Source organism: Martes martes (assembly GCF_963455335.1).
Source record: "Martes martes genome assembly, chromosome: 14".
In the NCBI taxonomy this organism is placed as follows: Eukaryota; Metazoa; Chordata; class Mammalia; order Carnivora; family Mustelidae; genus Martes; species Martes martes.
Window position 1 is genome coordinate 70,141,280 of NC_137902.1, and position 24,632 is coordinate 70,165,911.

Genomic DNA, 24,632 nt, shown 5'->3' on the forward strand with positions numbered 1-24,632 from the left:
TTAATGTAATTGAAGTGAAATTCACATAGCATCCAATTAACCATTTCAGAGTGAACAACTCAGTTCACAACTCAGTGGCATTTGGCAGACTCAGTGTTGTGCAATCACCCCTTATATCTAGTTCCAGAATATCTTTATCAGTCAAAAGGAAACTGGACTGGGGCACCTGGGTGGCTCAGTGGGTTAAAGACTCTGCCTTCAGCTCAGGTCATGGTCTCGGAGTCCTGGGATCGAGCCCTGCATCTGGCTGTCTGCTCAGCAGGGAGCCTGCTTCCTCCTCTCTCTCTGCCTGCCTCTCTGCCTGCTTGTGATCTCTGTCTGTCAAATAAATAAATAAAATCTTTAAAAAAAAAAAAAAAAAGGAAACTGGACCCAACAAGCAGCTCCTCCCGACCAGCCCCTCCCCTCATCCCAGCAACCACCAATTTATGTCCTGTCTCTGTGGATTGATCTATTCTGGATATTTCATATAAATGGAAGAATATAACATGTGACCTGTTGTGTCTGGCTTCTTTCACTTAGCCTAACGTTTTAAAGTTCAACCATGTTGAAGCATATAGCAGTACTCTGTTCCTTTTCATACATGTGTAATATCTCAGTGTGTGTATATACAATTTTTTTTATTCATTTCATACATGGATGGACATTTGGGCCAGTTTTCTATGCCTTGACTATTGTCAATATTGCTACTATGAACACATATGTGCATGTATTTAAGAATCTGTTTTCAGTTCTTTTGAGTATATTCTCAGAATTGGAGTTGCTGGGTCATACTGTAATTTTCTGTTTAGTTTCTGAGGAACTGCCAAACTGTTTCCCACGGTGGCTAGACCATTTTCTATTCCCAGCAGCACTGCGCAAGTGTTCCAGTTCCTTTATATCTTTGTCAACATGTTATTTTCCCATTTGTTTCATTTTGTTAATTATATCCATCGTGGTGGGTGTGAAGTGGTATTTCACTGTCATTTTGATTTTTATTTCCCTGAAGAGAATATTTTCATGTACTTGTTTGTCATGTTTGCATCTTCTTTGGAGAAATATCTGTTCAAGTCCTTTGGCTAATTTTAATTGGGTCATTTGTACTTCTGTTGTAGAGATGTAAGTGTCCTTTATACATTTGGGAAGCCAGACTCTTATTACATATATGATTTGCAAGAATTTTCTCTCATTTTCTAGGGATTTTTTCCCACTTTATGATAGCAAAAATTCTTAATTTTGGTGAAGTCCAGTATACCTATTTTTTCTTTTGCTTGTCATGCTCTCACGGTCACATCTAAGAATCCATTTTCGAATCTAAGATAATGAAGATTTATTCTCAAGTTTTTGTCTAAGGATTTCATGGGTTCAGTATTTATTGTTGACCCATTTTGACCTAATTTCTACTTATGGGGTAATAAAATGGTCCAACTTCATTCTTTCATGCGGAGATCTCCAATTGCCCCCGCACCATTTTTTGAGACAATTCTTTCCCTATTGAGTGATCTTGGCATCCTTATTGAAAATCAGTTGGCCACAGATGTATAGGTTTATCTCTGGACTCTCAATTCTGTTCCATTCCCAAGCTTACATGGGTGCTCTTAAATGTCTCAGTTCCCCAAGAAGCTCTCTACCCATCTTTTCCTCCCAGTTTCCAGCGCTCAATTGTACACCGCAGCCATATGGCTGGTGTGTGTGTGTGTGTGTGTGTGTGTGTGTGTGTGTGTGTATATGTTGTGGTTTTTTTGCCTGAGGTGACTGCAGGCTGTTTCTTGCCTTTCAGTGTCTTCCAGAAAAAAACTCCATACTTTTCTGTCTCCAGTGAGTTCTGAGTTAGGCAAAATAAAGACAAGCAGCATGCGTTATTCCTTCAGGCAAACTGTAGACCGGGAAACACAATTCTTTGTGAATCAGGATAGTTCTGCTCCCTCCAGAAACAGGGACCAGAGTGTCACACTGAGAATGCTGACGGCCATCTTCAAGACCACTGATGTCACTCCTGTGAGATAGATTTTCAGTCATGCAAAATTTAAGTAGCACCATGGTTGATGTTTTACCAGAAATGACTCTTCTGTATTTTTATTATGTGGACTCATGAGATTTCCTGCATTCCTAAATGCAGCTCAGTGTATCCTGCTCTATCTTCCAGCCAGCTGATAGGAAGACTTACCTTTGCTAGTTAGTTCCAGAATTTCAGGGAGACATGCTTGTGTGTACCCATCAACTAGTCTATTATAAGTACCAAAAAATGCTACCTTATCCTTTTCTCCTTCTTAATCTCCCAAATATCCTGTCTAACTGCCTGCTGCACTGGGACATGAGGCACACATCCTCTCAAGCAAAGAACTCTCTCCATGATAATCACCAGACCAATAAAAACGAGCTGTTTGTATATAATATGGCTCTAAATGGGAATATTATATGTATTTATAGAGATTTTCTAGTTTAATGTATAAAAAAGAATATAAAGATTTGAATCATAAACTGAGAGGAAAAAATGGAGAGCAATAACTCAGTTTTCTTTTTCTCTTTCATTGGATGGGTTTTCAAGGTCTCCTATTTCTTAAGTAGCTTATGAATAAGTCTCAGAAGCAACACATGTCCTACTTTTCTCTTGAAGTCATCTTAGAATGAGATTATCTGAACCATCTGCAGTGTGGGAAATTACTCCAAAGCCATTGTTATGAACTACTCTGGGAAGTGGTTTTCAGTTATTTTGACAAAACATTTAAAACTGTACAAGTCATAGAGTTTAGTTTCCATAGTTTCCATAGTTCTACCATACGTTCAGAACTTCAAAGTCTGTTGATCAACAGCAACACAATAAAACAGAGTAGCTGTGACTCTGACTTTGATTCATTGATGTTGAGTCTCTTTACCCAACTACCATGTGTGATGTGAATGGCTTAAATTCCACTGTAACAATAAAAGCACTTGTATTAAAATGTGAAAGTGTTCTATCAATCAAAACAGATTGTTTTCATCCTTGAATAAATGTTTTAATGTTTTATTATATTAATATAACCTGTCCACTACAATAGATGTTTGTTAGGACTTTATTAAAATGTCACGTAGGATATCAGGTGGTAATATCTAAGACATAAATGTGGAACTTGTTTTAGAGAGCATTATAAGTGACCAAACTGTCACAAAAAATTTACCTTGCAGAAGACAATTTTAAATACTTGGCAACATTTATTTTAAACAGTGAAAGAGAAAGAAGTAGTATTAGAATATTCAAATTATGGGGCGCCTGGGTGGCTCAGTGGGTTAAAGCCTCTGCCTTCGGCTCCGGTCATGATCCCAGGGTCCTGGGATCGAGCCCCGCATCAGACTCTCTGCTCAGCGGGGAGCCTGCTTCACCTTCTCTCTCTCTGCCTGCCTCTCTTCCTACTTGTGATCTCTGTCTGTCAAATAAAATAAATAAAATCTTTAAAAAAAAAAGAATATTCAAATTATGAGAATTTGTCCAAAGGCTGTTCATCTCCCATTATACATAATAAATAAAATTAAGAAACATCTAAAGTTCAAAAGAATAACAAAATGATGAAAGTGTTAGTATATCCGACAAAAGTTTGTTTTCATAAACTATAAAATTAGAGAGTGAATGCTCATAAAATTATCTTTCCTTAAATAGAATATAAAACACACATTCTAATTCTTCTTTGGGAAACAATATAATGTGTTCAGATATGGTTATTATAGAGAATAAAAGAAATGTCATAAAAATAATCCCAATATCTGTGAGAGCTTTAATATTCCACTGCATATTTTCTAATTTTCTCCAATGAGCCTCAATTGTTTGGAAACTAGGAAAGAAGAAGAAAATAGATGTTAATTGTTAGTGTTTATAAAAGATGGGATTCAGATGTTTGCATTTCCAGCATGGCAGTGTATGTGACAATGAATGGGAATGACAATATATATTAGTTCTAAGAAACCATTCCTTGATTCAAAGGATTATGAAACTACTAAAGATTAATGGAGTCTTCCACCTTTGAAATAATCACAAACAAGATCGATATCTTTCTTCCCAGAATGAATTAAGCAGTTTTATTTTTCTCCTGGGGACTGGAGAATCAGCTCAATTATCTCCTTTAGTTTGGCAATTGTTCACTGTTGCTAAGAAGCCCAACAGCCTTAAAAGCTTTTTTCAATTTTCAACATGAATCTTAGAATCACACATCTTAAATATTCAGGCTACATTTGCTGAAAGGGAAAAACCAGTGAAAAGTAGTTCCAGATGGGAAGGAAGCCTCCCTATGACGTAAGATCTTTGTGTGTCTTATCTGTCTGTTTGTTTTCTCTGTCACTAGTACTGGGATTCTAACCTTAGGGAAAGCCCTGGACAGGGAGAGCACCGATCGCTACATTCTGATCGTCACTGCTTCGGACGGCAGGCCCGATGGGGTGAGTACTCAGCCTGGGGGGACAACGGGTGGTAAGAACAGAGCCCTGTAGTCTGATGCTCCAGAAATTAATTTCTTTTCACCTGGAGCAGCTCCTTAACACTGGGAGAAGTGCTCTTTTAGTAGCTGAACCTGTACTCCGAGTCTGTCGGGGTGGTGGAAATTTTTGACCTGACAGAATACGTACTTGGGATTGGTATTCTTACCCAACTGATGGGGAAAATGAAATCTAACAGTCTAAAACGCATTCCCTGGTGATTATTGGCACAACACTCTGAAATGTCTCCTGGCAGTCTGACTCTTTTGGAACTTAGTCCCTTTAATGTCACTTTATTGGGGGGGGGTGCAGAGTGTGGATAGATATTGTGAAGCACTTAGGAAACCAAGTTGATTGAGTCCACAAGTTGTAAGGAGCACTCAGGATCCCGACTAATCCTTGGTGATGGAAGTGGTTTAAATGGACCCATAATTCTAGAGAGGATAAATGTAATTTATCTCTTATAATAATAAGTGGTTTATACATAAGTGGTATAATATATATATATTATATATACATATATATACATTGTATAATATATATTATATGTATAATATATATATTATAAGTGGTATTAATGATAAGTGGTTTAAATAGCTCTTATAATAATAAGTGGTTTAAATGGGCTCATAATTCCGGAGAGGATAAATGTAATTTTCTCTTAAAAAATCAGTTTTAGGGGCGCCTGGGTGGCTCAGTGGGTTAAGCCGCTGCCTTCGGCTCAGGTCATGATCTCAGGGTCCTGGGATCGAGCCCCGCATCGGGCTCCCTGCTCAGCAGGGAGCCTGCTTCCTCCTCTCTCTCTGCCTGCCTCTCTGCCTGCTTGTGTTCTCTGTCTCTCTCTCTGTCAAATAAATAAATAAAATCTTAAAAAAAAAAAAAAAAAAAATCAGTTTTAAGAATAACAAAATTGTTTAGTCATTCTGGAGTGTTTTAAAATCATTTGAGTGTATTCTTCAAACTAACCTGCTTACAACCACTACTGTTCTAATTTTTTAACATTGTAACATTTCAATTGTTGGTAACAGATCCTTAGACTGTTTTGTTGTTGTTGTTTTGTTGTTTGTTTTGTTTTACCATTTCTATGACACAAAGTAGTTTTTTCTTTAGTCAAATGGCTATGGACCAACTCACTCTCCTCTGGAAATAATTTCAAATTCAGTTAAGTATCTAGGCAAGGCTCACCCAATTAAAATAGCAACATGGCTCCCAATGACTTGCAATGACTTGTTTGATTTCTATGATAGAAATGGTTGAGGGCAGATATTTGAGGAGAATTGCTCAGAAAATCTTACCATTATAAAAATGTATAAACTGAGGCACTAGGGTGGCTCAGTCGGTTAAATGTCTGCCTTTGGCTCAGGTCATGATACCAGGGTCCTGAGATCAAGCCCCGTGTTGGGCTCCCTGCTCGGTTGGGAATCTGCTTCTCACTCTGATGATACTCATGCTCTTTCTCTCCCAAATAAATAAATAAAATCTTAAAAAATAAAAAAAAAACATATAGCCTTGCTACCTGGACATTTTTATTACTTTAATTAAAAGTTAGAAAAATAAATGAAGATAATTAATTATTGATAAATCTGCCCATTATAAGCCATTTACCATTGCTCAAACATTACGTAAAACAGTTACATGTAAAAGATTAAATATATAGAACAATCTTGGTAAATAGTGGGGCCGGTGGAAGGTAGTTAGATGTGTGAAGAAAAATAAAACCAAGATTGATTTTATATATGCAGCATCCTTGATTAAGAGTGTGCCTGTTTCAGATCTATGTAAGGAAGTCAATGCGACTCTCAAGAAGAAAATGAAAGAATTTGACATGTTGAAGATTAACTGGCAACTTATCTAGGTGATAATGAGGGGGGACCTAAGGAGGAGGAGGCATTATTCAGTATGGAGGAAGGAGTGTCATTAGTGTGAATTAAAATAAATGAGTGGCATTCAGGTCAGTCATTAGGATAGAAAAAAAAATTACTAGGATTAAAAAAAACATAATACACAGCCTTGGAAGATGTCACATTACGAATAAGATATTAATGGCAGTGGTTTCGGTAGGACCCTTTAAATCTGGCCTTAACAGTAATTTCTTAGACAAAAGAACAGATGGGGGAAAGTAGTATATTGAGATATTTGACATAATCTCAGTGTATGAATTATGGGTTCACCCACATCAAAAACAGAAGAAAGCCCAGGTTAATTTCTTCTAGAGCATTTTTTTTTTCCCAGTTACTTACTTGGGTATCTCAGTCCCCTTGGCCAGAGGTCACTTAGCATTTCTGGCCCTTGCGCCCCTCTCCCTCACCCCCCGCAGCCCCTGTGTTTTCATTCTTAGGATCAGTAAGGTCTCATTCAGCTTTAAAATCCTGACCCTCTTAAGTAAATGTGTTTTATTTTCAAAATTTGTTTTGAGGATATCAGTAGAGAAAGGAACACTAAGATTTCAAATAAAAGCTTCTCTAGCTAATCCCTTTATTTACATAATTTTAGGGATGGACTTCTCTGTGGGCACATATCATGGGTTCCTGCAGGAGAAAGTGATAACACAATCACTACAGTGCTACATTGTAATGTGCTTTTCTTATCTACACATTTAAACTTATATCCTTTCTAGAGTTATGGTAAAATTAACCTTTTAACCTTAATGATTATGGTTTGGAAGAAAGATATTTAATGAACACAGACCCCAGGTAGATGTATTAAATTGAAATCATTACCAGCAATTTGTGTAAAACAGACAGCAAAGATTTAATTTGGTAGTTGCATCATGGAAAACCACCTCCCCACTACCACCAAGATGTGGTTAGGCAAGAAGAGAGCTAATGTTCTACTGCGCATTGCCAATATGTTTGTAGACAAAGTTCAAAGAATGTTATTGGTGTTCTTGTGCCTTTTTTCCCTTCTCTGAATCAACTTTATCAGGAGTAGCAGAGAAAACCTATACAATTGTAGGTAAATATCTCATTATTATGAATATTTAGATTTCTTCAGCTATCATGAATACAGATAAACTCATACTTTCTAGATTTTAGTAGTTATTTGCACTTACTTGGAATTCCTTGCAAATCTATGAATTGAAAATCCCTTGAAAAAGCTTCTGCCATGTTTTATTCCAATATTTTCACATTTTAACTGAAATAGACTTTAGAATTTTTATGTATCACATGCTTTTTAAGCAACTAGATTTTACCTTATTTATAATAATAGCATCTAGGATGACTCCCAAATGCATTTTTTGAAGGAATATACACACAACTTCTTTTCAGAAGCTTCTTTGTAATGTTATTTACTTCTAAACTAAGTGCAACCAATCTGAGCTAAAGATGTGTTTTGTTGGAAATTTTTATTGGAAAATCCGAGCAAACCTTATTATGTTCATGGGTATAATTTGATGAACACGGAGGAAGAAGTTTTCCTCGACCGTCTTAAGGTCCCTGGTTAGGTCTGAAAATTAAAGTGACAAAGACAGATTAAGAGGAGAAAGCATACAAATTTATGTAAGTTCTACATGATATTTAAGCCCCCATAAGGAAATGAAGACCCAAAGAATTGGCAAAACCCACTTGCTTTCAAAGTAGGTGACAGGGAGACAGGCAGGTGTCAGGAGGCTAAAAGGAGGTGTGAATTATTTTAATAAGGTCTGCTTATATAGAATTCTCTCCATCTCAACCTCTTGTGCTTGTTGATAATAAAAATGATACCTTCCTTCTGATACAGGGAGTCATCTTTCACATGAGAACTTAATATTTTAATACCTAGTATTAAAATATAAAATTAATGTATTAATATATTAATTAATAATTAATATGAAAACATTTAATATAACTGAGTGTTTTCCTGTATTTGCTGTTTTCCAGTGCCTTTCACTCAAAAGAGTCAATATAGCCAAGTGGCATGTTTTGGGATGATGTTCTCTGAACTCCTTCAACACACAGTGGTAGCAACAGCCTTTAGGAAGTTGGCTGTAAGAGGAAGCCAAACAGCAGGGGCTTAACCAAGGCAGGGTTTGCTTGTTTCATGTAGAGAAACGTAGTGGTGGACAGAAAAGTGCTCCTGCAGTCTCCTACCCGCTCTGCCATTTATCCTGTGTTTGCTTTCACCTCCATTCTCCTTACCTAACGGGTTTATGATGACTAATGCAATTCCAGGCATCTGCTCCACTTTGCAAAGAGCGGAGGATAAGGATAAATGCCGGACACATCGGCCCCCTTTACTACCTAAACTAGAGCTCTTTCAGAGACCACACCTGGCATTTATCCACGCGGGCTGAAAGATGACTAGTAAGTAGGGCTTTGTGGGTTGTAGTTGTCGATAAAACAGTAGCACAGCAAAAATATACACATATGCAAGTCACAGTGAAAGATCTAAATATGCAAATAGAAGTCAGGATTTTTCTCTTGGTTTTTTTTTTTTGTTGTTTTTTTTTTTAACAAGTTGGTCAGTTGTTATTTCCCAATGGGGAACCATTCCTATTCAAAATACAAAGTTGTTCTGTAGTGTGAATATTTCTGACCAGATTTCCATGAGTTCTGCAATATTGTTTTTGTTTTTGAACTATGTGATAGATAATTTGATTATATCATGCTTTCTGCTCTCCATAAAATTTTCCGGAATTTCTAGCTTGAGTTCCTTGATTATGGCATTCACAGTGAATACTGGTGATGTCTTACAATTTCAGATCAGCAGGAGGCTTAGCATCTATGCTTGGGCCTTGAACTAAGTTATTCTCCGAATGTCTTTTATTTCATTTTAAAGATTGTTATTTACTTAATTAGTTAGTTAATGGACAGAGAGAGAGAAAACACAAACAGGCAGAGAGGCAGACAGAGGGAGAGGAAGAAGCAGACTTTCCACTGGGCAGGGGCACCCGCCCCCCGCCCGCCCTGGGCTTGATCCCAAGACCCCGAGACACATGATCTAAGCCAAAGGCAGATGTTTAACGACTGAGCCACCCAGGCACCCACATGAATGTCTTTAAAAGTGACAATATAAAAAAACATTTAGAATCCAGAAGCTGAACATTAGTAACTATTTGTCAAGCTATAGGAAACATTAGCAAAAGGAAAAATATATATATGAGAAGAATTGTGTGTGAAATCCAAATAATTGAATTTCAAGATAGCTTGTTTAATAAAATTTTAGAACAGAATAATGATGCATCTATCTATCTATCTATTGATCTATCCCGGTAGTTTTTGAAAAAAACAAAACAAAACTGCAGTGGTTTTATTTGGTGTATACTCTTATACCAAAAAATTGACCACATAATTTTAAAATTTTAAAAGAGAATGAGCTACTTGTTCATTCTATTTGAAAAGCATAGATCTCGTATTTCTCATTTGTTGTGAATAAAATACTGATACTTTGTGTTTTCCGAAGTAAATCTTCCAGAAGTTTGATTTTTCTTTTTTTAGTTTTGAGATAATCTATAATGTTCTACTAGTTTCTATTATGTTCATATTATATGATATAATAAATTATATTTATATTACAATATAGATATTTATGAAGTATATAGTCTCCTCACACTGCGCCTAGATATGCATGGAGTTAAAATCTTTTTTTTTTTTTTAAATCTCCTTTTTTTAAATACCTAATCTGATCTTCATGAGTCCACTCTGCTGCCTAGATAGTAATGTGTCCCTGGGCTGGGTCAGGTCACACTTAACTTGCTTGAAACAACATCCTAGCCTCTTCTCTTTTAACCACTCTTTTCAAGGTAGACATGCACTCACCAGTGAAGCTGCTCTTCCTCTCTTGCCTGCCCTTATCCTAAAATCATACAGGTGTATGGTGTGCTTACTAGTTCTTGATGCTTGAGAAGGGCACACAGCTCCAATGTTCTCCCTCTGTCAGTCTCTGTTTGCATGGTGTGTCTGGTTTGGCCCCTCAGTGCTGGCTTTTTAATTCTCTCCAGTCCCCCAGTGACTCCTTTGAGTATCTGGTGCATACGTTGCTGCCTAGTGCTGATGTCCACTTGACTGTGACCATCAGGGTCCTTTGCTCACAGAGTGACCTCTCAGCCCCTAGAATTCCTGAGCCAACACACAAAGAAACAGCTTCTCTCTTTGGCCCCTTGTCTCTGCCACTGCTGCATATTCCCTGTCATGTGCTATTAGATGTGACTACCGTGGAAGTTCTCTGGAGGCTTCCATGCTTCACCAGGGTCAGCCACTGTTTCACCAAAAGTTCTCTTACTTTCTCAAGACCTATCACCACTTTCCCCAAAGTGCTTCCCCACTGCTGCCTGTCTGCAGATGTGACCCAGAATAGTAGGGGAGAGGGGATGAAGAGGAAGACCTTTGCATCCCACCTCCTTGTCTTCTCTCTGCCTCCTCTTCTCCTCCCCATAATCCAGAGTAGGAAGGCATCCCCCACTTTCTGCTTTTCTGGAAGACATTTTATACTCTTTCATCCTCAGAAGGGGAAGAAGCCTCCCACGCCAGCCTCCCTGGTAGTGAGAAGGGCAGCCTGTCCATGTCATCAAAGAAACTCTATGATCTGGGTCAGGCTGGCTTGGCTCTTGATGTTGTAGCCACAGGATGATTTTTAGTTATGAATAAAAATGTTTTGGATTAATATTGACCAAAAAGAAAGCAGATTACAGAGTATATGTATTTTCCTTATCCTATTGGATGGAAACAAAAATGATCAGATCCTAAACAACACAACTTCATTATTCCAGACTCCAAACTCTCCATTTTTATTGAAAGGAATTAAACATGCTAATAAGAATTAGTTTCATACATGTTTATAGAAAATTTTTAAAGGTCTTTGAGTATATATATATATATATATAAATGTATCCATATATATATAAATGTATATATACATTTATATATATGTATCCATATGTGTATATATATCCATATGTGTGTATATATATCCATATGGATATATATATATATGGATATGGATATATATATATATGGATATATATGTATCCATATGTATATGGATACATATATATGTATCCATATACATATGGATGTATATGGATACATTTCCACAATGACCAAATAAAAGAGAGTACATCATTCCATCCTTTGTTTCCCAATTATATAGCATATAATACACATTTTTCTATTTTCTTATGAGGAGATAGTTTCATTTAGATCTATATCAATGGAAAGTCATCATAATTCTATCTTCAGTAACTAGATAATGAATACATTTTGAACACCCTAAATATCTTCTTCTTAAACTAGGAGTTTTTTTAAAAAAGATTTTATTTGTTTATTTGACAGAGAGAGAGATCACAAGTAGACACAGAGGCAGGCAGAGAGAGGGAGAAGCAGACTCCCTGCTGAGCAGAGAGCCCACGGCAGGTATCTATCCCAGGACCCTGAGATCATGACCTGAGCTGAAGGCAGAGGCTTAACCCACTGAGCCACCTAGATACCCTTTAAACCAGGTTTTTAATAATTTAAGAAATTAACTTGATATATTCAATAAAGTCCACAATATAAAATTAAGGAAGATTATAAAATATTTTTTTAAAGTTCTCACGGATTAAAAAAAATGGTTTGTGTAGATGAATGTACATATGCTTGTGTTGTTTTTTTTTTTTACTTTGACTTTACATCTCTCATTTTTTATAATATATCAAACCAATGGTATCATATTAATGTCTTTATTTCAAGGCCATAGTAGTTTATGAAAATAAATGTGTATTCAAGTGGTCTGCTACAACAGAAATATCTGCTTGCATTGTTGAGAATTTAATACATTTTGTGAGGATTTATCCATGACTTAAAACAAAATAAAATCTATGGCATATTATAATTAAAATAAGTAATAACCCCCAAAATGATAATTTATGGAATATAGTACTGCAAGTACTTCCAGCTCCTAGAATTGTAATTTGATACAGGATTTGAGAAAATAGGCAGTAAGACAAATTCCCTTAATGGGAAAAAGGTAGCTTTGCACTAATCAGGTTTATTAGTTTGATAACTTATCTTTTTTATTTAATTGGCATCATGTAAATTGATTTTTAAAATTAATTGTGAACATTTGTTGGCTGACATACTGTTCTTTTTATCTAATTCACTTAAAATGACCTGATCTGGTATCTTAAGTATTCAACATTAACCAGCTGAAAATCTATCCTTGATAAGATGCATAAACATCATATAGGGCACAGATCCATATTGAAGTATTGTCACCATCTTTGTGAACCTATCAAAAAAAGTTACATGATTGTGCTTTACAACTAACTAATCTGCCACTATTTCAATAGATTGAAATGAATAGAGTCAATAGGTCTAATGTATAGCCTGGGCATTTGTAATGATTAGCCAAGTGATTCTGATGCAAATGGTCTTTAGACTACTTTTCAAGAAATAAGTGGGCTGGAAATTATTCTGTGTTCTTAATTCTTAATACTTGCGTCAAAAGAGACATGGATATTCCTCATGTATATACAATTACTAAGATGTGGAGAAATACATCTATACATGAATTTTAGCCCCCATTAACACAAAAACGGTAGACTTGTTGTTGAACTTTTCAGATTTCTTGGTGATCCAGCTCTCTTCTGCCTTACTCAGCGACAGTCCACAGTCTTTGACTAAAGACCAATATAGTCTGAAAACATCACACACTATAGGGTCAAGAATGGGATTTGTAAAGAATAGGATGAAAATCCATCCAGGAGATTGACAGGGAAATAAGAACAGGTGGGCAGAAAGAGGGTAAGACAATCTGAAGGAAGTCAATACACTCTAGTGTGGCTACTCTTAGATTTTCACCCCGGCTGTCAATTTTAGTGTCTTAATCACCCTCAGGCAAATTGAGAACTACTGGTCCTGTAAAAACATCATCTTCCTGGCTTTAACTCATACAACTTTTAGAGAAATAGCATTTGTTCAACTGAGTTTTTGTTGTTTTTAAGGGGCGGGGCGTGGGAGGTTGGGGGAACCAGGTGGTGGGTATTAGGGAGGGCACAGATTGCATGGAGCACTGGGTGTGGTGAAAAAACAATGAATACTGTTATGCTGAAAATAAATAAAAAATTTAAAAAAAAAGCAATGTAGGCTTGTTGGAAAAATGTGGAAAATACATAAAACATATGAAATATATTTTATATAAAATATATAAAAATATATGTTATATTTTTATAAAATATGCCCCTCACTAGCATAGAGCTGGGTGTGCAACAGGTGCAGCTTCTCAGGCTTTGATTAGAAAGAGCAGTTTCCAGCTTGACTCACATCTGAAGATGTTCCTTGATTGTGCAGAAGCTTAGTGGAACTACATAATAGACTCTTGTTGCAGGAGGCCAACGGATGACCTTTGAACCTAGTAGCACATAGGTGTACCTGCTTACCACTTCCTTGGGCTCTGTGATCACGATTATAACTTAACCAGTGATATATAGGGCTCAAACTCTTGGTGTAGAGGTGAACCCAGAAAATGATGAATGTAGTATTTTCTGACAGCATTGACTCACCTGAGAATACCCATTTGATGCACTGTGCTCTTTGATAAGGTTCCATTTTTATTTTTAAACAGTGTGAAATGTAAGTGCTATAAACTAAAAAAATGTTACATTTCAGAGAAAAAGAGGTACATGTGTATATAAACAAAAGCTTGCCACCCATAAAACGTGAACAAGATAAAGGTAAAATCACTTTCTCAAAGTAAGCCTCCAGGAAATACTTGTCATTTTCAAGAAGATTTTTGCCCTGTAATATCATCATTTGCTTTCTCCATTTGTTTTGTTTTGTTTTGTTTTGTTTTGTGTGTGTGTGTGTGTGTGTGTGTGTGCGCGCTTTGAGCTGAGTATTGCAAACTTCCTTTTTTTTTTTTCCTTTTTTTCTTTTTTGGAAAGCTGAGGAGTAAGGCTACCAACGAAATGCTTTGGGTTTTAGTTGGAGTGAGGCAAGGTCTCACTCTGTTTCAGGTAGACAAATGCCAAGATGACCGATGAGCTGACATCAACATCAGAATAACTCCTCTCACATGTAGTCCTTTTTTTTTCCTTTAAGACCTCGACTGCTACCGTGAATGTGGTGGTGACAGATGTCAATGACAATGCGCCGGTGTTCGATCCCTATCTGCCTAGAAATCTGTCTGTGGTGGAGGAAGAAGCCAATGCCTTTGTGGGTCAAGTACGGGTAAGTGGAATATACATGTATATATATATATGTATGAAATGTGTTTTTTAGTTGAGTACATTTCTCACATTTTAATTTTGAAAGGAGATTCAGCAGATGCAATGCGCAGTGGGTCATCAGAATTGTTGAAGGGAATCGGTGAGTGAGATCACTTGGATATAAGGCAAAACAGCAGTAAAGTGTATTCATTCTCAGTCACAGTGCTGGATTCTCTTCAAGGTTGTTTTCTCGTTTTTCATAAATCTCCTCGTGTCCATTTGACTTCACTTATTAAGCTTGTCAATTTACATTTTGTGACCCTTGGGTGATTTAAACACTGATTCATTGGAGAGTATTCTTCTCTTATTTAGGATAAATTTTTATTTTCTGGAGTTATAATAAGGTATCTATAGAGAAATATGTAATTAGCTATACTATTTAGTGAGAATTCGTAAGTGCATACCTCAAAATACGGATGTTTAGAGGCAAATTCATCTGGTTGGATAAACATCCATTTAACATTGCTCTGTTCCCACATTTCACACACACACCTCTTGTCTAACACTGATTCTAACACTGGATCTATCAGTACCTTTTGTGCTTGTGCACCTCTTGCTCTAACACCTCTTGTCTAACCTGATTCTAACACTGGAGGTATCAGTCGGTTTCTGTACTTCCTTTGAAGAATAATCCCATTTTTCTTATAGAAGCAGTATATCCTCAGTTGGGACATACTTGGTCTTGAACATGGTTGATGGTTTAGAAGCCATAAACTGAGAGCAAATTTTGAGGAAAGCACACACATTTCACAGTATCTACCTGCGAGGAGGCATCTGTGTGAGCCACAGGCAAAGAAAGAATCCTTGTCTCACAAGGAGTGGGTCACCCAGGTGTGAGTCCAGACTTCAGGATCCCACCTCTTCCCTGTTAAAGCCTTGAGTCTTTTTTTTTTTTTTTAATATTTTTTAATTTATTTATTTGACAGACAGATCACAAGTAGGCAGAGAGGCAGGCAGAGAGAGGAGGAAACAGGCTTCCTGCCGAGCAGAGAGTCTGATGCGGGACTCGATTCCAGGACCCTGGGATCATGACCTGAGCCGAAGGCAGAGGCTTTAACCCGCTGAGCCACCCAGGCGCCCCTAAAGCCTTGAGTCTTGAATAGGGATTTTGCTGGTGCCTTGAAGTAAGCCTTCTCTACAAGCCAACTGCTCTTCCAGTCAGACAAAGATTTGGTGTTCAGTCCAGTTTCCTCTGTGGCTGCAGAAGAAAAGAGCTACTCTAAATGTTGTTAAAGGCAGAGACCTTCTGCCTTTCATACCATGCCCTGAGATTTTGACTGGGCAGTGTGAGCTCATCAGTTTTTTCCCTCAGCTCTGACTATACTTGACAACAACTCCATAGTCATTCTCATCATCACTGTCACTGCCTCTCAAATCCTGGAGGAATTGTGTAAGGCGTACATTCCCTCATGCCTTGATGCAGCCCCAGCTCACCACAGGGGAGAAGACTAGTCCTTGTGCTACTGTAACAGACCATGGGGTCTTGATGCCATGTAGCCAGCAAGCCATCCAGCTCCAGAAGCCTGTGTACTAATACTTCCAGTGTCATAGCTTTTACTGTGGACTCTACAAGAAAAGACCTGTAGACAAAAGATTGAGGTGGAAATCATTTTTGAGAAGTTCAAGTGATACTCACAGGCAAGTAGGAAGCAATGCAGGGAAAAGACAGCTGCTGATAAAGAGGCAGCTACTACACCAGTCATTAGGAAGACTGGAGCTCAATTCCAAGGGCAAATCTAGGAAATTCTCCAAACATATGTCCCAGAATTATTGATCCTGAGATGTGATGGGACTGGCAAATTCATGCACGAAATCCTGAGAGTTCTTGTTCACTGATGATGTGGAGGAGGGCATTGTTGGTACTTCCTGCCTCCTGGGTAAGCAAGCGGCCAGCTCTCTGCCTTTTGGATACAAGGGCATTGGGTCAGACTGTAGACACCAGCAGACAGAAGTCGGCCAGAAAGTATACATGCTCCAAGGGCCACACATGGAGCACTGACAGTCTATTACACCAGGCAAATAAGGTGGTAACATGAGTGGCATGTGCAGAAAACACAGAAAAGGGGGTGGTGATGAATTTGGCTTGTGAAGGATGAACATTGACGAGAAGAAAATTGGGAGGAGTTGGAAGCGGTCTAACGTGATTGCATGAATAAAAACACAGACACAGAGCACAAGACATGCCATATTACATGTGCCAAGTTTGAACATTTCTCTGTGCATATTGGCGAAAAGGCTGGCAGGGGTACCCCTGGAGGGTTTGAGGTATAGCATCACTAGATTTTTGTTATAAAGATTAGTCCTGAGTAGACTGTAATGGGAGACTCTACATCCAGAAAGCTGGATCAGAAGGTAATTACAATAGCCCAGACATAGAGACCTGAGCTATTACAATGGTCTAATCATAATGATGTTAAATATCAGGGCGCCTGGGTGGCTCAGTTGATTAAGCATCTGCCTTCGGCTCAGGTCATGGTCTCAGGGTCTTGGGGTCGAGCCCCATGTAGGGTTCCCTGCTCAGTGGGAAGCCTGCTTCTCCCTCTGCCTCTGCCCTTCCCCCACATTTGTGCTCTCTCTCAAATAAATAAAAAATCTTAAAAAAATACCATTACAGTTGCCATTCTAGTTGCCACATTGATGAACACTGAAAAATATATTTAGTCAGAACTACCAACTATTCAGATAAAATAAACAGGTATTGAAATCATTTAGGAAAATTATCTTTTCCATTTCTCTTAATTTACTTAGCATTGGAGAGATAAAACCCATGTGGAATATATAATTAATAATATGTAAGTAGACATTAACATAATGATAATTATTGGTAATTTTTATTTTTCCTTTCTCATTATGGTTACTTTTCCTTGTGGTTCTTTGTCTTTGAAGGACTTACAGCGTTAAGTTGGTTTCTTGTCTCCTAATTCTTAAATTAGATGAGAAATGGCCTCTGTAGTTTATTTCAGCATTAAAAATTGAGATATAAACTTTAGCATTCATAATTTGACAAAGCAGTAATTGTCTTGGTCTTTAGGCAATAACATGCTTTCACAAAAAACTAAAATGAGTTTGAAAGTACAAAGGAACACAGAAACGTGCCAAGCAGGTGCAGCCTACTGATTCTGCTCAGTTCCAGGGAAGTTCTAATGTTCTGAGAATGGAATTTTGATGCATCATAATGGTCTCCTGTTGCTACCTAATGATAATTATATAATACATTAATTTCACTAAATGACTCATGCTCTGCTTATAAAATTTATTTTTAATTGTCACCAAAAAACTATTAAGACACATTTAAAACCAAGATACATATGGTTAGTTATTGCACTGAATCTGAGCTACCAACTGAAGGGGGTTTTGTTCTAATGATGTTTTAGCATGCATAATCCAATATTTGCATGCAAAAGCTGAAGGAAAATTTATTTACTTTTTATGTGTTAAGGTAGTGTTGTGGTATCAAACTTTATTAAATAGGGAATACTTCCGAAGCAGTATTTATGGATTATGCAGAGCAAAGAATTTTATCAGCATATTAAAAAATAAACTACCAGCCAGTAATTTCTGAATGTAGAACTCACAACACACAAGTATGATATACCACACTTAGCTTTGGAAAGCATGTGCATAATTCTCAGAGCATTTGCAGCAGCAGTATTGTTGGGGAGAGAAGAAAGTATGCAGATTGAAACCTAGCACACATAGAACAGACTCCCTCTCTATGTCAAGTGTCCAATGTGTCATCCCCATGATTTCTTAAAGGATGAGGAGTGCCACAGAAGACTAAGGCAGCTGTGTCAAGGCTCATGGGAAAATGTATTCATCTGCAGTCCCTTGACAAATTAGTGAGATTCTAGGTTGGGAAAAAAAAAGAAAGAAAGAAAGAAAGAGAGAGAAGAAAGATACCAGACAGATAGGATAGTGGACAGAGTTGAACTTAAGCAACAAAAAGTAATGATGTACTGTATGGTGACTAACATAACATAGTAAAGAAAAAAAAATTAGTAAAGAAAATGGATTTACCTAAACATAATAAATAAATAAGAGGCAATTTGAGAACAGTTTGACAGTCATGGAAGATCGGTTCAGAGGCGTTCTGGAAAATTGATGAGAATCATGTTGAATTCTGATGAGGAAGCCCAGGGAGGCCTAATGACACAGCTGCTGGTAGAAAGACTTGGTGACTGGGTGACATGGCATGTCCGAGTAAGGTCTTATTCAATGCCCTTTCCAGGAGGCAGTGTCTAGAGGATCAGTCAGTATATCCTGACTGATATATGCCTCCTTTCGCAGGAGGCAGTGTCTAGAGGATCAGTCAGTATATCCCGACTCTGGACCACAAGCAGGCCAACAGTTCATCCCCAGGTGGGTCTCAGATATAAGAGGCCTCACACCTGCTACAGAAAATCTCCACTCCTCCCAGATCCTGGAGTGTGCAGATAAGCAGCAGAAGACCTGTGGGGAGGGGAAGAGAGAGAGAGAAAGTGAGAGAGAGGTTACGGAATACAGAATATTTATCCACATGCCTACATATATAAACAATTTATGTGTGCATGTGTTGTTGTTAAGGAAAACAGCTGAGGGTGAAGAGGCTGGGTGGGCACCTGGGTGGCTCAGTTGATCAAGCATCTGCCTTCAGCTCAGGTCATGGTCTCCGGGTCCTGGGATCGAGCCCTGTGTTGGGCTCCCTGCTCAGTGGGAAGCCTGCTTCTCCCTCTGCCTCTGCCTTTCCTCTGTGTTTATGCTCTGGCTTTTTCTTAAAGTTTGCTAAACTGTTTAGATGTGTCTCCCAGACCCTCTTTCTTCCTAAATCAGAAGGACAGGCTAACAATGGGTCATTCTGATGTGTGAGTCAGGCGGACCACTTTGGTCCCACCATGAACACTGGGTTGGCAGAAGCGGAGAATCGTGACCCCCCACTCAGTATGGTGCATGCCACTTTCATTCATTTTCTCGACTAATGGCTGATGGATTCCACCCTGAGTCTGGATGGGGAGTGAGGAGGAGATAAAAGGGGCAGTGGGCCGGGGGGAAGTCTGTTCTGTAGGCCCTGTCTTCGTCAAGGCGTCCCAAGAAGAACTTCTTTGTAGTTGTCCAACAGAATTTAGCATGAGGAGGATGAGAAGCTGTTTTCACTTTGGCCCTGGGTGGCCCAGGAGTTCTTCAGTAGATATTCTGGGTGAGTGGATATTGAGGGGAGGAGGAATCTTGGAGCTTCCTCCAGCTGTCTGGCCTCCTAGCAGCATCTCAGGGAGGGTTCCTTAGGACGCACAATTCTCCTTAAATTCATTCTGTCTGTTTTTCAGAGTAGCCCTGGGCCTGAAAGCCCACACAGATGCAGAGAAGGCATGCTTGGAAATAACAGTGACTCTTCTGTTTAAACCAGGTTCTTAGCGGTGTATACCATATAGAGTGACCCGCTTCCCGGCCAACTTCCCGTCAGCGCCTTGTAGAAATTCTTACGCCGACGTGACTTCTTTTTTATTTTTTTATTTTTTTTTTTAAGATTTTTTATTTATTTATTTGACAGAGAGAGATCACAAGTAGGCAGAGAGGCAGGCAGAGAGAGTGAGAGGGAAGCAGGCTCCCCGCCGAGTAGAGAGCCCGATGCGGGACTCGATCCCAGGACCCTGAGATCACGACCCGAGCCGAAGGCAGCGGCCTAAACCACTGAGCCACCCAGGCGCCCCGACGTGACTTCTTTTAGCTCTAAGTAACAGAAATAGAGCCCTGAGTCAACAAAATGTTCTTCCGGTTCTAAAACAAAAGAGGCTGAATTTATTTAACCTGAAACAGAAATGTATTCCCAATGTGAGGTCTGCATGGTAAATGCCAGCTGCTGTAAAGGGGTTGTGATTCGGTTTAAACCCTTAGAGCGGTCTTAAAATCGTTAGTGAACTTCAGCATTGAGAAGGGTAGGGATGCTTTTCATTTAAACAAGAAATTGGTATTTCTTCCAAATATACAATTGAATATTAGGCAAAATAAATCTGAACCTCAGTGGTGTGTCTCTGATGAATGTCCTTGTCATCTCCCTGTGTGGGGCTCTAAAAATGAAATGAAGGTGGGAGCTTTATGATGTTTTATTTACTTTTTGTAGCTCAGTCTGGCATTCAGCTGTGCCTAAAACTATCATACTTCTTTTTTAAGTGGGCCACAAGTGGGGAATTTTATGGGTTCTCTCGTCAAGTCATGCTATGCAATGCAAACCCTGTACTCAGTCAACTCAAGAAGGAATCCCACACAATTTGAAAAGTCGGTGACATGGATTTTAAGGCTGCTACCTAACAATATTTATAATGGAGGTTTATTTGCGGCTTGTGAATATATTTGAAGCTTGGCGATCCTTGAGATACTCAATGAGCAGTTGGTAAATGAGTTAGAACACGTTGTGCATGTATTTTCGAGGTGTTTACTTAGGGCCTACCCTTAGAGCAGTTTATAGTCTTACTGTCAGCCATCACGATAAATACACGTGTGTGTGCCTGTGTTTGTGTGCTTGTGTAAATATTCACGGTTGCATAATCCCAGACGTGGAATGAATGATGACGGTCCCCTCCTTAACGCTGAATGTCATCTTTATCTGAATAACTTCACCGCTACCATTGAAATGGGTCTCTCTCCCCTTCTTGAAACCCTACAACCTGTTTGGTCCTGGTCTCTGTAAGTTTAAGCACATCTGATTCTTTCTACCTTTTCTAGATCTGTCTGCTTCTTAAACCTTCTCTTTTAATACTGTATAATAATACTCTTTTTTCTGGTTTCATTGAGGTATCATTGGCATTCAGAAAAGCACACGTGACTCATGTATGCAATTCGGTTGAGTTTGATTTAGGACATCCGGATACTCTTGTTACTGTCACCACGATCGAGGTGACAGACGTTTCCGCCACCTCCCCAGCTAACGTATTCAACATGCGTAACACTCAACCCTTATCTTCAGCTTCTTCGGGTGGGGCTCCCTGCCCTGAATTCTGCTTCTCGGTCACTCTGTTACAAGCCGGATGCTGGGAAGCCTTGCCTCTCTTCTTTCTCCCTCACTGTCCACGTCTGGTCCATCACCAGCCCTTATAACTTTACACGCCTCTCCCTGTTCTCAGATTCCCTCCTTCTTCCTCCAGACAAGCACAGTCCAGCTCTGTTTCTCACCAGAGCTAATGTCACAATGTCTTTTTTTTTTTCTTTTAATCACAGGTTTACTTTATTTTTCTGCTATGCATCAAGGACACACTACATTAAAGTGTTATCTTTATAGTTTGCTTGACTGCTATTTTTTTTCACGTAATTGATTATCCCAACACTAGTCTGCACACCTCCTAATTATCCTCAGCATACTTGCTGGAACGCTCTTCTCTAACCAAGTGCTCAGCGGCAGGAAACATCTCTCCATGCAGCAGACAAGACTTCCCCAGCTTTCCCTGAGTCCGTGCTAACCTGCTTGCAGCTACCAAGACACCTTCTCAGTACTACCGCGGAGTCCCTGTGCCTTGGCTTGTATTCCAGCCTTGATTTCTTCTTTTTCCATCCTTTATCTAGAGAGCTGATCTTTGAAAATTCTGGCCAAACATAATCTCTTCCAGAAAACCCTACCTGAACTTTTCTGTCTCCTAAGTGACCCATACTCATGGTTCCATTTATACTGTGCACAACTTTTTTTTATTATTAATAATATTTATTTTTTATTGTGTTATGTTAGTACAAGTTTTTGGTAGTATTTACAAAACATACCAAAGTTATCTATTCACCCCAATTTCTAAAAAGCAGAGACTGTGTCATATTGGTCTGAGAAACCTACTACTCAGCCAAAATATTTGGCTTTTAGAGGGTGCTGAATTAAACTAGACCTAATGGATTAAAATTATCTAAAAGTGCATTTTTTTCAATGAAGATTCAGATATGTTGTACAAAGAGAAGAGCTGTAATAGATGTTAACATACCCACAAATAAATCGTCTTCACAAAGTTTTGTTATTGGGTATCAGTCTACTTTTGGAATTTCAGCATGTAGGATAGAAGGTTCATTTAAAACGGTCATTTAAAAAGCAGTGTTGGGGCACCTGGGTGGCTCAGTCACTTAAGTGTCTGCCTTCAGCTCAGGTCATGATTCTGAGGTTCTGGGATGGAGTCCCACATTGGGCTCCCTGCTCAGCGGGAAGCCTGCTTCTCCCTCTCCCACTCCCCCTGCTTGTGTTCCCTCTCTCACTGTCTCTCTCTGTCAAAAAAATACATAAAATCTTTAAAGGCAAAAAAAAAGGCAGTATTAATGCAAAGAACAAGTGAAATTTCTAATCAGGACAGGGCAAAATCTTTACCACCTGGAGACAGGGAAACATCTTGGTCTAAGATGATTTACGTGCAGGAATCCTCTGACAGATATACTAACGACCTGTTGGGCCACACGCTTGGAGTTGTATTTTCTACCCACCCCTTTACAATAGATACCCCATTCTAATTATTTAACATTTGTCTAAGAAGAAATACGGACTATTTTTGCCTCACAAACCCGTGCTCCATTCATCTAGCTTTGCCTTCTAATGCTCCATTACTTATTTATGAGATCCAGCTTTATACAAATTGCACTTCTGTTTTATAGACTGATGAAAATTCATGGCCTATTCACTCTAGTTGGATTCGGTTATCCTTCTCTACAAATGTTATAGCTCCCTACAATTACTTACACTGACTTTACTGCCTAACTCAGGAGGAAGCTTGGCAAATCAGTTTTTGGTTTTATAGGAAGGATTCCAACTGTTTCTGAAGATTTTATTAAGACCAAATCTTGTCCTTTAAACTTTAAGAAAAACGGGGGATAGATAGAAAGTGATCTAAACATATATGCACAAATTACTATAAAGTAAACCTATGAGGGCACCTAGGTGGCTCATTCTGTTGAAGGTCTGCCTTCAGCTCGGGTCATGATCCTGGGGTCTTGGGATGGAGTCCTGCATCAGGCTCCTTGCTTAACAGGGAGCCAGCTTCTCCCTCTGCCTGCCAGTCCCCCTGCTTGTGCATGTGCTCTCTCGCTCTCTCTCTCTCTCTCTGACGAATAAATAAAAAATAATTCAAGTAAACACATGTGCAGGTGCATATGGTATACATACTGGATATATAACCATCACCAGGAGAGCCCGTGCGTGCGTGCTCCCGCCCAGTGAGACCCTCCTCCACTGTCCGGTAGCCACATGGTTAGTTTCTTGCTTTGTACTGTAGATCAGCCTACTCTGTAAGCATCCATAAACAGCACAGTTTCGTTATGTCTTTTTGAAATTGTCTATAAATAGAGTTATAGACTATGTATGCTCTACTACCCGCCTTCTTTTACTCACCTTTATCTTTTTAGAGTCAACTTTCTGCCCGTTTGTTGGTGTATTTTATTTATGGTGTGTGGTTGCCCTACAGTTCATTTTCACATTCTTTTTTTTTTTTAGTGTGTTATGTTAGTCATCATACAGTCCATCATTAGTTTTTGATACAGCATTCCATGATTCATTGTTTACATATAACACCCGGTGCTCCATGCAATACATACCCTCCTTAATACCCATCACCAGGCTAACCCATCCCCCACCCCCCTCCCTTCTAAAACCTTCAGTTTGTTTCCTGGAGTCCACAGTCTCTCATGGTTCCTCTCCCCTCTGATTCCCCCTCTTCATTTTTCCCTTCTTTCTCCTAATGTCCTCCTTGCTATTCCTTATGTTCCACAAGTAAGTGAAACCATATGATAATTGACTTTCTCTGCTTGAGTCATTTTACTCAGCATGATTTCCTCCAGTCCCATCCATGTTGATGCGAAAGTTGGGTCTTCATCATTTCTAATGGCTGAATAATATTGCATTGTATATATGGACCACATCTTCTTTATCCATTCGTCTGTTGAAGGGCATCTCAGCTCCTTCCACAGGTTAGCTATTGTGGACATTGCTGCTATGAACATTGGGGCACATATCACCCTTCTTTTCACTACATCTATATCTTTAGGGTAAATTGAAATTGCAGTGAAATTGCTGCTATATTCTTTCTATTGATGAGGACTGGAGAGGCTTCCAGTTTGAGAC

General features: G+C 38.8%; 1 protein-coding gene across 5 annotated transcripts in view; it reads left to right on the top strand.

The window, feature by feature from the left end:
• PCDH15 (protocadherin related 15) overlaps positions 1–24,632 on the top strand; it is a gene marked incomplete at both ends in the record, with an annotated part of 820,110 nt that overhangs the window by 534,043 nt on the left and 261,435 nt on the right. For all 5 annotated transcript variants that reach the window (XM_080823084.1, XM_080823082.1, XM_080823083.1 and 2 more), the window contains 2 exons: positions 4,293–4,386; positions 14,418–14,546. In XM_080823084.1, coding sequence (XP_080679210.1) covers positions 4,293–4,386; positions 14,418–14,546 — 223 coding nt within the window. The remainder of the gene's footprint in view (positions 1–4,292; positions 4,387–14,417; positions 14,547–24,632) is intronic.